General features: G+C 35.3%; 1 protein-coding gene across 1 annotated transcript in view; it reads left to right on the forward strand.

The window, feature by feature from the left end:
* The window catches only part of LOC129085025 (pregnancy zone protein-like), a 46,846-nt gene that overhangs the window by 20,624 nt on the left and 10,075 nt on the right, over positions 1–16,147 (forward strand). The window contains exons 14-22 of the mRNA XM_054591439.1: positions 990–1,132; positions 3,890–4,039; positions 6,817–6,978; positions 8,594–8,699; positions 14,193–14,334; positions 14,737–14,965; positions 15,453–15,579; positions 15,738–15,859; positions 16,070–16,121. Of these exons, the coding sequence (XP_054447414.1) occupies positions 990–1,132; positions 3,890–4,039; positions 6,817–6,978; positions 8,594–8,699; positions 14,193–14,334; positions 14,737–14,965; positions 15,453–15,579; positions 15,738–15,859; positions 16,070–16,121 (1,233 nt within the window). The remainder of the gene's footprint in view (positions 1–989; positions 1,133–3,889; positions 4,040–6,816; positions 6,979–8,593; positions 8,700–14,192; positions 14,335–14,736; positions 14,966–15,452; positions 15,580–15,737; positions 15,860–16,069; positions 16,122–16,147) is intronic.

Below are 16,147 nucleotides of genomic sequence, written 5' to 3' on the forward strand. Positions count from 1 at the left end.
CAGCATATCACAACCCAAAGTGTCTCATAAAGCAATTTCTTCAAAATTAGGTCTTGTAATAGAGTTTAAATTGTATATGTAGTAAGTACCTAGAAGGATGGAATAAGGAAAAAGTACTTTATTTTATTTGAACATATAAATGTTTTTTTGTCTTTTACTTGTAAAAAACTAAATGCTAAATTTAAGTACTTTATTGTATAACCATTTTATTAATAAAATTAATAAAATCATTAATAAAATTAATTCCTGCCTATGTTTCACCTGGTTCCAGAAATCCACCTACATACAGCTTCAATATTATTGTTTCAAATTTATATTGTTCCTGTTGTTTTTGGTATTTTCACTGCAAGATGCCTTCAAACCTTTTGGAAGGCTATATTTTTTAAAGAATGTTATGCTACAAAGATCAAACTTAAAGCAATTATTGGAAAATTAAACAGGTACATTATATAAGTACTATGCAATTCATACAGAAAGCAATCACAAAGATAAATACAGAGAATTCTTTCATAAAAATAAGAGGCACAGCTTGTTTTATATGTGATTATTTGTACCTGTATCTCTGTTCTTTTTCAAATGATTTGAGGGTAGAGACTGTTGCATTCTTTGAATTGTCCTCATGCATTTGACAAGAATTGTGCTAATTTGGACCATAGATAGAGATAATAAAAGAAGTCTAAAAGTTTTCTCTTGACTTCTTTCTTAATAAATCCTTTTTATTTAGAAAATTGAGACATGTGCTAAATGTTTTTTTCCTGCCCAAGTAGAAGACATGAACAAATTAACCTAAATCTTTAAGGAAAAATGTCATTAGTTCAGCATATATTTATTGAACACTATTACATGCACAATGGTATAAATGCAAGTCTTTTCTTACTTTATTATACTCCAAATATAAATAAGTTAAATTATTTGAGAAACTTGTCTTTATAAAATTGAGAACTCCTCCCTCTTTCTAATCAATTTTTTGAACTCCCTTTATTCTCCAGTGAAGGGAGTATTTTCCTTCTCCTTTCAAGTGGAGTCAGATATTGCTCCTACTGCCCAGTTGCTTGTTTATACTATTTTACCTAATGGAGAAGTTGTTGCAGATACACAGAACCTTGAGATTGAAAACTGTTTTGCCAATAAGGTGGGTGTTTTGTTGAAGCCCAGTCCTTTTATCCAACTCTCTTTTTGAAGTATGAAAACTAAGAATGTACGTATATTTAAAGGCCCTCATATAATGTTCCTACAGCTTGTCCCCAAAGGTCCTCTAGAGGCAGAGAGTGACACCATACCTTGAGAGGTCTACTGGGGCAGTCCAAATCAGATTGCCATTAGCACAATTTTTAAATGTCTTGTTTAACCTTAAAACTTACATGAAATTCAATCTATTTTATCATAAGCCTTTAATAGTTTTAATTTTGAGAAGTTTTGTTCCAAAATTTTCCAATTAAAATTGATGTTCCACAAGGATGTGTCAATTTATCCCATCATGCCCGCTTGGCATGCCTCCATGTACTACTACAGAAACCAGTAACTTACTGTGAGTTTAAATTTAATTTGATAATACAGAACAGGGAGATATGTATGTACCCGATTTTGAGAAACATAACCTGAGCACTTGAATAATGACTACAGCATAAAAATATAACAGCTGCAAGTGGGATCTTTGTATATTTCCAAAAAAAATACATAGCTGTAATGAGATGCCTACTGGGATATAAATAAGCATAATCCTAACATTAACAATCACATAGGATCCACCAACTTCAGGTATCTTTTTAAAAATTTACCTAGAAGGACTCTTTAACATGAGTTTTATGGAGATTAAAACAATATACATTTATAGCAAGTTAACATTTCTGTAATCAGAACTATGTTTAGGTTATCCATATCTTAATATACTAAGATCTTAAAAAAATACACAAGAGATTCTGATATAAATGTTCAATTCCACTTTACAAAGAATGCTATTAAACCAGAACAGGCATCCAAGAGCATAAGTTCTATTCTGTTTAAATGTTCTGTGTGTTTTATATGAACCAGAAGAAATTCCTGCTTTGAACTTCAATACCTTCATTGCTAATCACAGTTAGTTATTTGTTAAACCTTAGAATGGCTGTGTTATGCTACAACTTCCAACACGCTTTACTCATTCTAGTAATGGTCTCTCTATGGTGAAAATCACATGAAAACTCTTGGGTAAAACCACAAACTTCCATATGGAAGCAAAACTCCACATGCATTGTATTCAAACACTTATGTCAAATATCTTTTAACTTATCATTGATCAGACATGGAGATCAGTTATGAAAAATAAGTAATTATAGATGAAGATTTATTCGGTACTAAGAAGTAGACTATTTTTTATTTACCACAAAAAATTATAAAAAGAGTACTATTAAAGTTAAAAATTAAGTCCCCTAGAAGTTAGACATTTTGACAGGATGAAGAGCAAACAGTGAAGAGTGGGCTGAGAATGTGAAGAAAGATTCAGGTCAGTTTGAGACGTATGTTCCATCAAACCAATATACTTGAAACATTTTTTTTCAGTCTTCTTTGCTGGGGTACAGAAAAACTGTTTTCTATTCAAAATTCACATACCACTTTCTCACTTTAAAAAGAACAGATTTAGTATAAACATTACATAGTATGTAACAGTTTAAATTGCCTGTCATTTTTAACCAGATATAATTATTCATTGAGGAAAACATTACTCAATATAAATAGGTACAGACTCTCAAAATATGTCTTAAAGTATTTTTTGGTTCTCACATCAGTAAAACATTTTATATTTTCTAAGATATCCACTTCTTAGCTAAAAGTGTTTTTAGTTGCTTATAATTCCAAATAACTGACTTGATATGGACATATTTTAATTAACTTAAGTTTTATAAAAATAAAAACACATATGTTTAAAATAGAATTCCCCTTAAGTAGAGAGGACTACTACAGCATCTTGAGGAAAAATCAATTATTTACTTTTTTCATATATGTCTCACAACACATAAGTCCAAACCATTACATTAATTCAGTAGATGGCATAACAGGATTATCATAGTCAAATTCAGCAATCCAAGTCAAATAATATTTCACTAAACACACTGACTTTTTATTCCAATCCAAATCAGCTTTGAGTTCATGAACCTACATTACCTGATACCATTATAGTAACTACATTTTAAATTATTTTATTTTATGTTTTTACTATAAAAATCATATTGAACACAAACATAAGGGACCAATAGCTTCACTTACCAATGAATCTCCACCAACCAAAGCAGAATCAAATCTCTGAAAAAATTGTGCATAATTTCCCATTTATTTTGTTTTTCTTATTCTTTATTCACAACTCTTTGAATTTCTCAACCAATTAACTCTTAGGATGAATATTAGATGTTTAATTTTTAAGACCCAATAAACCTCTGATTCTAATGAACATTATTATACTTCTTTAGAATGTCAGATGACTAAGACTGCCAACCAGAGGAGACTTGGGTTGGCTGATCTGAGAGGTAAAGTGTGATTTTTTTTCCCAGCATCATGCAAAATACACACATTCATCACAAAAACACCGCATAGAGAAAGGCCAGATATAAGGTATGCATCTTTATTAGTATGTATATTCTTGTTCCTGTTCAGGATTCTAGTTCATTGTGATCAAAACCAATTTATATTTCACCAGTTATATAAGGAGTGGGAAACTTGAGTTAACTAGAACCATATTTTCGGTTTATTCCAGAGATGGTTAACTGGTCATCCCTAGGCGGAGTCATCTCTTAATCCTGCTCTAAAATGGGTGAAGAGAAAGGAAGTATAGAAAGGACTAGGCCTAGCCTGAGGCAGAAGAGAGTTTTAAGATCATAATAGAAAATTTGCTGCTATAATCACATTCTCTTGACAGGTAAATTTGGGCTTCTCCTCAGCCCAGAGCCTGCCAGGCTCAGACACCAACCTGAAGATCGCTGCCACTCCTCATTCTCTGTGTGCCCTTCGTGCAATAGACCACAGTATACTGCTCATGAAGCCTGAAGCTGAGCTCTCACCTCAATCAGTGAGTCTTATTTCATTCTTGAATATTAGAAAATCCACATATGATAAGACCATTTTTGGAACTGGGAAATTATCATTGCAAGGGACAAGTTCTTCAGCATGTCAAGCATAGTGTACTGTTATGGATAAGCTGAAATTCAATGCAGTTCCACAAACGACATTGCACAAGGTGCTCATGTATCATCTCATTTCATCTTCTATTATAACATACTCCCAGTGAAGGAACTGCCTTGCTCACCACTACATTCTTTGTGCCTAGAGCAGTACCTTATATATGAAAGATGCTCAACATATTTTAATGAATGAATGAGTAAATAATAATTCTTTAAGATGGGTTTTATTACCTCAATTTTATAAATGAAAAACAAAGCTAAGATAGACTAAGAAACTGTAGAAAAAGTATGCCACAAATATATTTTAAAGGTAGAATTTGAATCAAATTTCACTCAATGGCACTTTTACTGCACCACAATTCAAGTTAGTATGTGAAATACCAGCTTTTTAAACTTCCTTTAAAATCCAGGCACCCACTTACTGGTTTTAATTAGGACAAAAGAGAGTTTTCACTCAAACTTGTCTTTTTAAGATGTGTCTTATAATAAAACATTTTCAAAATGGTCCTATAGTTTACAGGCTTCATGGTCCATTTATTTATTTAATAAGTATTCATGACATCTCAACTATAGGATGGATAATGCTCAAGAAATAGTTCTAATGGTGAACAATCAGATACTGTCTTTGACAAGTTTAGACTTATAGTCTTATGAGATATTAAACAAACACACAAACATATATTCTTTTGATAAGAATAATAAAAGGAATAAACAGGATGTTGAGATAAAGAAAAAAAGTTGAGGTTTCCAGCCAAGATGGAGTCATATAGATAGATATGCTTTGCCCCTTGCACAACCAAAAAGACAACAAATTTAAAAACAAAAAATAACCAGAACTGCAAGAAAATCAAACTGTATGGAAGTCCAACCAAGGAGTTAAAAGAAGATCAAATAATATGAACAGTAAAATGACAACAAATTCACAACTATCAACAATTGAAACTAAAAAAAATAAAACAAACTAAGCAAAAACTAGAACAGGAACAGAATCACAGAAATGGAGATCAGAAGGGAGGGGACGGGGGTGGAGAATGGGGGAAAATGTACAGGGAATAAGAAGCATAAATAGTAGGTACACAATAGACAGGGGGAGTTTAAGAGTTGTATAGGAAATAGAGAAGCCAAAGAACTTACATGTATGACCAATGGACATGAACTAAGGTGGGGGGGAATGCTGGTGGGAAAGGGGTTGCAGGTTGGAGGGGAATAAAAGGGAAAAAAAGGGACAACTGTAATAGCATAGCCAATAAAATATATATGAAAAAAGAAAAAAAGAGCTGAATAATTTTTGATATAGTAACTAAAGGTGTCTTCTTAGATTGTCAGATAATGAAGGGACTAGGGCAAGCATTACAATGAATGAAAGCAGTATACCTGAAGGTGTGTGGTCAGAATAACTCTAGAGTGTTCTAAAAAAGGATAAGATAATAATCTATTACGTGGTTGTAACAGAAAGTGATGGTAGAGGCCATAGGTGGAATGGAAAGTAAGGAAGATTATAACAAGCTCTGTTAACTTGGAGTGGAGATTGGTGTTGACAAAAAATGCAGTAGTAAATTACCGAAAAGTTTTAAGCAGGAGAGTCACAATTTAGATTTATCTATTAAGAAGATCCTGTTTGCTGCTGAGAATATGAGAACAAGAATGAAAGAATGAAAACAGTTAAGAAGTTATTGTTGTAGCTCAGATAAGAAATAATAGCGACCAGATTAGAAGGTCTGCCTGGGGTCCAGCATGTGTTTAATGGCCTGAACACTATATAACTGTGCAGGTGGCCTTATTTTGGGCAAAAGCTGAACTGGAATTATTTCAGAGAAAAAAAAACTGCACTCAGTTTTTTTTCTCAATTTAAATGTGGTCCTAAAGTGGTAGGCTTAAAAAAAAATTTTTTTAAACTTGGTAAGAACTTATTCATGTAAAATGGGAAAAGGAAATAAATTAAGTATTTACAGAGTTTATTCCTGGATGATAGAATTATAAGTGGCTTTTGTTCTCTTATTACACTTCTTTGTACTAGACACATTTTCTGCATTTTTTAAAAGCAAGCATCTGGACTGGGGGACAGATGACTTGGGTTATATTGTACTACAACGAAAATGGGCCCTGAGACTTTGATCAATTAACTTGATTTCTTTTTTATATTAATTTCTTTTTTCTTTTTTAATATTCATATATTTCTTTTTGAAATATATTTTATTGTTTATGTTATTACAGTGGTCCCAATTTTTCTCCCTTTGCTACCCTCCACCAGACTGTTCTCCACAACTCCCCTAGTCAATCCCCACACTGTTGGCAATGTCCATGGTCATGCATATATGTTCTTTGGTTAATCATTTCACCTTCTTTCATCCAGATCTCCCCTCTGCCCTCCTCTCTGACAGCTGTCAGTCTGTTCCATGTATCTATGCCTCTGATTCTATTTTGCTTGTTTGTTTATTTTATCCATTAGATTCCACATGTCAGTGAGATCATATAGTATTTGTCTTTCACAAGAGGCTTAGGGTCTATAACCTTTAATATCTCTCCATGATTCCCTGTGTTGTTTTTTATAATGTTGACATGGGAGTGTAAAACACTATGATCTTTTAAATCTCAGACTGAATATTATCACACTTAAAAGAAGAAAAAAACACAAGAGTTTTCCTCTCTTTCCTCAATTCTGCAGGTTTATAATCTGTTACCAAAGAACACCTTTAATGCTCAATACAGATATAACATGAATGAAGACACTGAGGGATGCATAATTGCAGAAGACATAACTCACAATGGAATCATTTACACTCCAAAGCAGGACCTGAATGTCAACGATGTTTACAGTATCTTTCAGGTAATTATTTATCATAAAAACATAATCAAAATTGCTTTCTGAGTACTTGTAAACTGGAGAACAACTAGACTTCTAAGCTCTAGAATCCTGCCCTTGCCCCTGCCCCTGTTCCCAAACAAAACAATGATTAACTGAAAAACATTAAAACCTCAAATACATAGCCAACTTTGTATGCATACAGATATTTAATCATGAATTTTGGGGTACTTTAAATAGCATGTGGTATTCTTTTAGGGCTCACAGCTTTAATTAAGTGGACCCCAAAGCTAGTTACCACAGTCACATGCCCCTCTCAGTCATTTGCAGAGATTCTATTACGTGAGGGAGGCACTTTCTAGAATGCCTCTGACACCTCTGGAAAGGTGAGTATTCAACGGAAGCCATTATAGTAGTCATTTGCACAATAAAGACATGAGTGACACAAAGTACAATACTTGAGCCCTCTTACTTGGGTGCAGTAAAGTTTGAGGAAACTAAAAGTAACCTTTCATGAAGAAAAGATCTACAGTACTTGAGGTAGAGATGTTAACATGCTCTAGGTACATTAAATAAAATGCATATGTTTGGGATTACCTAAAACTAGGTAGAGTTATGAACGGGGAGTTTATCCAGGTTGTGAGACTAAACCTGATCACTACCAAAAAGGAATAAAAAGTATCATTATACTTTGAGGAAAACATTTCATTCTTCCAAAAGAGCTGCAGCCTAGCTGAGAACAATTTAAGTCTCCTCCTTCTGGAATCTTCAGAGTCATAAGGTGGTGGAAGAATAGAAGGAGGACTCTAGGTTAATTAGCTCATTGTTTCATCTTTAACATTTATTCCTTACTTCTTTCTCCTTGTTCACATTGCTACCACTACTGACCACTGTGCCTCAGAGTCCCACAGTTTCCCATATATTCTGAGACAGGACAGCCAGTAATATTTAACTGTGGCTACTGTTGAAGAAAGAGGATGTTGGGAACAGGTGGTTCTACGAACATATGTGTTTTGAATGCAGAGATTCAAGATAGTTAATAAAAACTGAGAAATAAAAGAGGAAAAGATAAATTACAAAAGGGATGGGTTGAGAACTATTCAGGGAAAGGTGTATTTTCCAATAAAACATAAACAAAGCAAAGCTTACTAAGACTGTAAAAAAATCTCCAATCCTACAAATTCAAATTCAAAAAATTAAAAATTACTCTCTGCAATAAAGCTATGAGATATGCATGTTTGTGTATGTGTATATATATTTTATATATATATATATGTTATGTAAGTATATGTGTTATATTTGTTTGGGGAGGAAGGGAAGAAAACATCCACAGCTAAAATACTGTTTCCTGTCTACAAAAGATAATTAAAGAGGCATAAGTATAGAGCAGACAAAAATTCAGAAATAAGAATCAGAAGAAGTGGGTTCTAATCCCAATTTCCATGCACTAACTGGATACTCTGGACTTCCTGAGTCTTCATTTTCATTTATAAAGTAGCTCTATTCTCTATTGTGTAGAATTTTCATGATCCTATGAGCTTTATGTATAATAATAGTGAAAATATAATACAAATGTAAGAAAATATTCCAGTTTTAAGATTGTATTGCCAATATGCTCTAACAATTAATTTTCTTTCAGTCTGCAGGATTAAATATTTTTACCAACTCAAAAATCCACAAGCCATATTTATGTCAGCTGCCTGTACAATCTAGCCGTCTTCTTGTGCCTGGTGCAGCTGGTTTAGGTGAGATTTACTTCTCTGCTAGAATAATAGAAAATATTATTATATTATATTGCTGTTATAAAATAACAGAAAACAGAATAACAGAAAAGAAAAATAATGTTTTGCTAGATTGTGTTGGCATAAAAAACTATAGCGGTTTTTCTTTTTTTATCCTTAGAAAAATTTTATTATTCATTTCTCCTTTAAAACTGTAAAATCCTTTAAATCATGCAAAAATAATCCTTAAAGTAGATGATCAGTTATATAGCAAATAAATTATCTTTAAATATTCTATCTCATGATCCACAACCACATTAATTTTTTTTATTGTTGTTCAATTACAGTTGCCCCAACTTTTCCCCCGTTGCTTTCTTTTGTCCTGCCCATGCCCCCCCAACCTCCTAAAGTCAAAACCCACCCTGTTGTCCATTTCCATGAGTTCTTTATACACATTCCTTGACTTGGCCCTTCCCCTTCTTTCCCCTGTTACCCCCTCCTCCCTCCCCTCTGGTTACTGTCATTTTGTTGTTTATTTCCATGTTTCTGGTTCTGTTTTTCTGTTGTTTGTTTTGTTGATCAGGTTCCACTTATAGGTGAAATCATATGGTATTTGCTTTTCACCACCTGGCATATTTCACTTAGCATAATATTTTCTAGTTCCATCCATGCTGTCGTGAAGGATATAAATTATTTCTTTGTGCTGCATAGTGTTCCTTTGTGTGAATGTACCACAATTTTTGACCCACTCATGTCCATTTAACACTTTCTGGAGATTCCTCCTTTCCTTTAATTTGGGGGTTGTTTCTTTGTCTCCCCATTTTAGGTGACTCTTCTTGTTTGTTTCTCTGTGTTATACTGGTCTGCTTTGACTCTCTGTCTTTGTAGTGTGATCTATGGTAAGAGACCTGTGGGATTCGGTGGTGCAACCTCCTTGATCATCTGTGTTTGATGCTCTTGTGTTACCCTTTATGCCTTTTATGTGGGCTCTCTGGTTGTAACTGGGTTTTGGTTGTTGTTGGGTCATTTTTTGTTGGGTTCCTCCTTCCAGCTGACTGACTGAGAGACAGTCTGCCTTCCACGTCTTATATACTGTTGTACAGGTGCTGCCAGAACCAAAGTCAAACAGCCCAGGAAATAGACTTACACCTGCAAAAGTAACCCCCATCCACAGTTACACTTTCATCAACAAATTAGCCAGTATTAATAAAAGTGTAAAGAGATTAAGACTATTATAAGAAAGGAAAAACAAATATGAGATGACTGAAAAAAAAAGAGATATTTGAGGGTAGAGGGAGGGGCAATAATAAGATTAGGGAATAGAAACAAGGCAAAGCAGGAAAGGAAATTTACTTCATAACTAAAAAAAGGAGGTAGGAAGGTGGAATGGAGTAAGAGAGTGGAAGCATATAGTATTAGGTTAAAACCAAAGTTTAAAGAAAATATATATATTTTTTACATATCTAGTGAGAGAAAAAACAGACAGCCACAACAAAAAGATTTTATATATATACATATATTTATATATATATAGTCCTAATTATATATATGGATCTAATATATATATGAATACACACACAACCCCCTAATTGCAGAAAAAGCTCCACCACAGAACTATCAACAAGCAATGAGCTAATATTTATATAGGTGAGATGGGAATAAGAGGGCAAAAGGAAACAAGAGATGTCTAGAGGAAAGAGAATTTATTTTGAGAGGATAGAGGGAGAAGATACACTAAGAGTGCTGGATGAAAACCTGGCTAAGACAAGGAAAAAATTAATATTTAAAATTAAAAAAGGAAAGGGCAGGAAGACAAATGGAGAGGGAAACAGTAAAATTTGAGATTCGAAATACAAAGATAGTACTATCTAGAAATAAGTTTGAAGAGCTGTAACAACAACCACCTTATCCACATCCTACAAGCAAAGATTGATAAAGGTGGAGGGAAAATAAGAGTATTTAAGAACAGGAGAAGGAATGTGAGACGATGAATAACAATCACAAACGATTTTGAGAGGCTGGAGCGGGGAGGAATAGTGATAGTGCGGAATGGAAACAAGTTGTAGCAAGAGAGAAAATAGAACTTAAAAATATGAAGAGGAAGGAAGGAGGTAGTATGGAGTAAGAGAAGGGAGGCACAATATATGAGATTTGAAATAAACTATATTATAAAACCTGGTGCCATATTATGCCCAAAATTGAAGGAGATGAAATGAATCGTAAACAGTTATGGAGGAGAGAAGATAGTGCCTTGTCATGCCTGTCTCTATTTTCTCTGCTCTGTTGGGTTTAGTAAATCAGGGCTGGGGGAGCTGTATATCTTGTAGTGTCTGGCTAAGGGCCCTATTTGTGCTTTTCCTTCTTTCCCCTGAGGAAATGTACAGAGCAGGTAACTCCTGCGTCTGGCCTCATCACTCCGTGGAGCCTGTAATCCTGCAGGTGGGGGTAGCATTCACGTGTCTGTGAAAGGCTCTGGCTGATTGCATCGAATCTCAGGCATTCGACTGCTGCCTTCCAGACCTGAGCCTGCTGCTCTCTCACAGAGGGTTCGCCTGAACTCTCCCCTCTGAGCTGCCCTCTACTCACCAGCCTTTCTGGATCGGGTCATCCCATTCCTTCAGGGTATTCTCTGCTTCTGAGCTTTTGGTTGGCAAAGCCACTGTGCCCTACTCACACACACAGGCCTACGAGCCTGGGTCCCTGCCAAGCCTCTGGACTTGCCTCAGCTCCCCCTTTAAAATAATTTCTGTATGGCGCCCATGCTGTAGCACTTTCTCGCCACCCCAGCAGCTCCCGGGTCCTGAGCAAATCTGCAGCCGCCCCAACGTTGCGCCGCCAGCAGTGTCGGGTTGGACAGCAGTGGGGGTCCACCTAGACAGCCCCAGCCAACGCCCCCTGCACCCCACAGGTGGGCGTGTTCCTGCACACTCCTCCGCACTCCTCACGTTATCACCCCTGTACAAGCTCTCTCACAGGTGCTTTCACTCACTCTCTGTGTTCTGACTTCAAATCTGGTCCCTGTCTGTGAGCAGATGAACAGAGCTGCCAGTTACTCTGCTGTCATCTTCTGTTCCTATCCCCCAACCCTATTTTTCTAAGTATTGAATGTTGTGATTGCGGCAACTTCTTGGAAAATTTTCCTCAAATGAAATTTTTTCCTCTAACAAATAGTATTTTAAAGCAATTACTCTCTCTCTCTCTCTCTCTCTCTCTTTCTCTCCCCCTCCCTCCCTCCCTCTCTCCCCGTCCCCCCCTTCCTCAAAATTGAATGATTTTTCTCCTGGCCTTCAATAGTCTTGCTACTTCAAATTCTTCTTATCCACTATGGATTCAATACCTAAATTAGTCAGGATAAGCTAGGTTATACTGCAGTAACAAACAAACCCCCACATCTCAGTGACTGAGCATGTAACATTTATTTTCTTTACACAAAAGAGAGTGAGTCCAGTAGCTCTCCAGAGCAGCTTCTTACCAATCATGACTCAAAGATATTCATTCTAATTTCATCTTGTGACTCCATCATCTCTAATGTGTCTTTTAAGGTTACTACTATGGGGAAGAGGAGTAGATTTGTGCATGACCTTTATGACCAGCTGTGGAAGTGATATATATCACATCCACCCTAACTGCAAGTGAGGCTGAAAAATATGAAGGACCATATGGATATTAATAGTTCCTATATATCCTGCCATGTACTTTCATAGAAAAAAATTTAAATGATTTTGATATATTAAATAACAATAATTCATCTTTTGGCAGACATACTATTAGTTTCTTGGTGTGTTTCAAGTACACCTGGAACTAAGGAAAAGAAAAATTCTAATCCTGAGAATTCTTTTCTCCTGCTACCAGATCCAGAGAAGTTTCTCTCTGCATGCTTAGAGGTCTAGTAATACTACTTTATAAGAAATGTGATGGTGTAAAGTGATTTTTTAAATAAAAAATAAACCTCTATTTTAATAAAGTAGAAATTATTAACCTGGGAAGACCATGAATAAAGTTCTAGTTGAAAATATAAGGAATAAGAGCATTTTCTCAATAGAAAGGAACTTTTGTGTAATGAAAAGCAACACTGTGCTAAGAGCAAAGGGACATGTTTGTATCATATCTCTATCTAGTATGATGTATGTGAGCATAAAATAAATATAATTATGATTCCACGTGATAGCATATTCTTTGTTTTAAAAAAGTTAAAAGAACTGTTTCTTTATTCTCATTTTTTCATAGCCCTTTTAAAACCAACTATATACATTTGTGTCAATCCAAAGAGAATGGAATGATCCACCAAACCTAAAATCAGAGTACCATTAGTTACATTCTTATCCCAAATATTCTGCAATACTCTTATACAAATTTTACATTTGGTATTTATTACTTATTCATTCTTTAATTTTCAATTATACCACCTTAGTCTTGTACCTTATTATTTCATAACCAAATTATTACTGTAAACCACACTAATTTACTTTCTTTGCTTCTGGTCTTTCTCCACCTCAGTCTGTTCCGTCTATTGTGAAAGGCATATCATCCTTAAACATTGCTTTTATCATGTCACCTATTTCTCATACATAGTTCCTACTTCCAGAATTGGTAGGATTGTTACACTTAGGGCTTTAAAAGACCATGTCCAACTCTATTTTATATAGCACATATTTTATATTTATACATTATACATATTATCTTTATATATCTTCTGATCTATGGAATAACACTTTTTAATCAAGTTAACTTCTATCTTCACAGATCTAATTTGTCCTAATTTTCATGGTAATGAACATTACACCTACTTACACCTAATTACACCTACTATTTACTCAAATATGTTAAAAACACCCATTATTTACACAACTATATTAAACACACCCCCAAAACAGACATTTCTACTCCATAGGGATAAGGTTTTTGGGCCAACCCTTTCAATCTAGATAGCCATTGCCTTGAAATACCTTTTCCATCCTCCTGTTTCTCATTCTTCAATGATCATTTTAATGTCTACTTTGAAAAAGTCTTTTCTGGCCAATCTAAAATTAATATTCTGTCCTTCACTGAGTCTCTGTTGTCTATAGCACATACTGTATTATATCTTAATTTTTTATGTCTCCATATCTCACTCACTGTTATTTTTTAAAAATCATCCCTAAAATCTTCTTGCAGTAGCTACTATCAGTCCTTCTAGCTTGAGTCTTGCCACAAACGGAGATCATGTGATCATCATTTCACTGTAAAAGCAATATTTGGTGTATTAAATTACTCTTTATTCTACCCTCCACCAGTTGAATAATCAGCTTAAGGAAATCTACATTTGTTTTCATATCTAGAGAAAAATACACTTACCTCTAGAATGAGGAAATATTAGGATTAGCCTTCCCGTATAAGTAACAAGTTGGTAGGTTAAACTGTTCCAATAATAAATTTTCACTGAGCCACTGACATTCTATTTGATAAATAAGGCACCTATTTAAAAAACTAATGATAAAATGAGGTTTACATTGGGTCCTGAATGTTGTTTTTCCATAGGGGCTCCAATGAGCGCTCCTGTAGCATATTATCATGAAAGTTATCCACTGATGATGAGCGCGGCCCCTCTAGCTGTGGGCGTAAAAGAGACAGTCCGGAAGTACTTCCCAGAGACCTGGATCTGGGACTTGGTGTCACTTGAGTAAGTTGTGCATTGCCTGGAATTCAGTATAAGAGAAGACCTGCATTCTCCTCTGTGATTCTAGTGTTATCCTTTGTTCCTGATCCTTTCAGTTTTACTCCATTCTTTTCTCATTAATATTTAGGTTCATAGTTCATTGATCTCATAGTGAAACAATGCAACATTTTTTCTAATTTGGTCTTGAGGTAGCTAAAATAATAGAAAGCAGGAAGCTCGTCTCACCCCTAAAAAGAAATTGAAAAACTTTCAGGGACTTCAATAAGAGTGACAAACTTTATGTCAAATTTAATATTTACCACACTAGGTTTCTAAGTTATCATGGTTTAGGATCAGCTATGGTACATGCCAGAAAAGGGCAGGGTGGGGTTTCATTCACTCTCCTCTTCTTTTTATTTTCATTAGTTCATCAGGTAACAGTGAGCTGGAAATAAAGGTCCCTGACACCATCACCAAGTGGAAGGCCAGTGCGCTCTGCTTGTCTGGAAAAACTGGGCTTGGCCTCTCCCCTGTCGTCTCTCTTCAAGTCTTCCAGCCCTTCTTCCTAGAACTCACTCTCCCCTACTCTGTGGTGCGAGGAGAAGCCTTTATACTCAAAGCCACTGTGTTCAACTACTTGTCCTACTGCATCTGGGTAAGAACACTTCTCTAGAGATGAGCAAAAGTAGAAGGAAGGAACACAATCACCATTCATTACCTAGGTCTCTTAGGTAATCTCCTTGTAAATCATAATTGAATATAATGGAAATTAATTTTGGAATGGAATAGGAACTAAGAGCAAAACTACCCGATGGGTCCAAACTGTTGAGGTTATATTCATGCGGGGCTCTATATTATCTGTGTATTCCTAATTTCAGATATTATTTCCACCTGATTACTTCAGTGTTCAGTTTTTTCCTTTTGTTGGTACAAGCTTAAATCCTGGACATTAATTCTAATTCCTGTCTGTTTTTCAGTTCCCTTATTGCAAATATCTAAACAACAAAGTATTTGACAGGATTTATGCTGTTTGGACAATTTCTCAAAGTCTCTCCATTAGTATGCATTGTCCCTTTAAGCCTCAGTCCCCTATTACTGACCTTCTGCTTGTGTTCAAACTTGTGTGGGGGAATGGGGGACAGGTCAGCATAGAGCTGGAGGACTCTCCTGCCTTCTTGGCTGTTCCAGTAGAGAAGAATGAAGAATCTCACTGTATTTGTGGAGATGGGAGGAAAACTGTATCCTGGGCTGTAACCCTCAAGTCACTGGGTGAGTAGTAATGGTTTGCTTTCCTCTCTGACCCAAGTATATGTCTTTTTTTCTTTAACAATGATCGATTGAAAGAAAACCATTATGTATATTGAGGAAATTCAAAAAGAAAAAAAACAAACAAACATTCAACATGGAATCGCTGTTTAACTCCACAGGAAAGGTGAATTTCACAGCGACTGCAGAAGCCCTGCAGTCTCCGCAATCGTGCGGTAATGAGATGCCTCAAGTCCCAGCACTTGGACGCAAGGACACTGTAGTCAAGCCCTTATTAGTAGAGGTATGCAGGTATACTTTCTCAGACACCTTATTATATAACAGCATATATTCTAATATGTGTGTGACAGTGACATTTAATTCCCAAACATACAGATGTATCCACAACTCAATTTTATACTAGCATTTTCTCCTCTCCTTAAGAGTAGCTGATTTTTCTCTGATACATTAAGTGTCACTTAATTATTTTTATTTTTTTTCTTGTCATATAAAGCCTGAGGGAATAGAAAAGGAGGAAACTTTCAACTCACTCCTCTGTGCAACAGGTAAGTGTCAAAAATTGACAAGATTC

The sequence above is a fragment of the Pteronotus mesoamericanus genome, unplaced genomic scaffold (genome assembly GCF_021234165.1).
Source record: "Pteronotus mesoamericanus isolate MK-2021 breed Mesoamerican mustached bat unplaced genomic scaffold, CSHL_Meso_final scaffold_21, whole genome shotgun sequence".
NCBI lineage: Eukaryota > Metazoa > Chordata > Mammalia > Chiroptera > Mormoopidae > Pteronotus > Pteronotus mesoamericanus.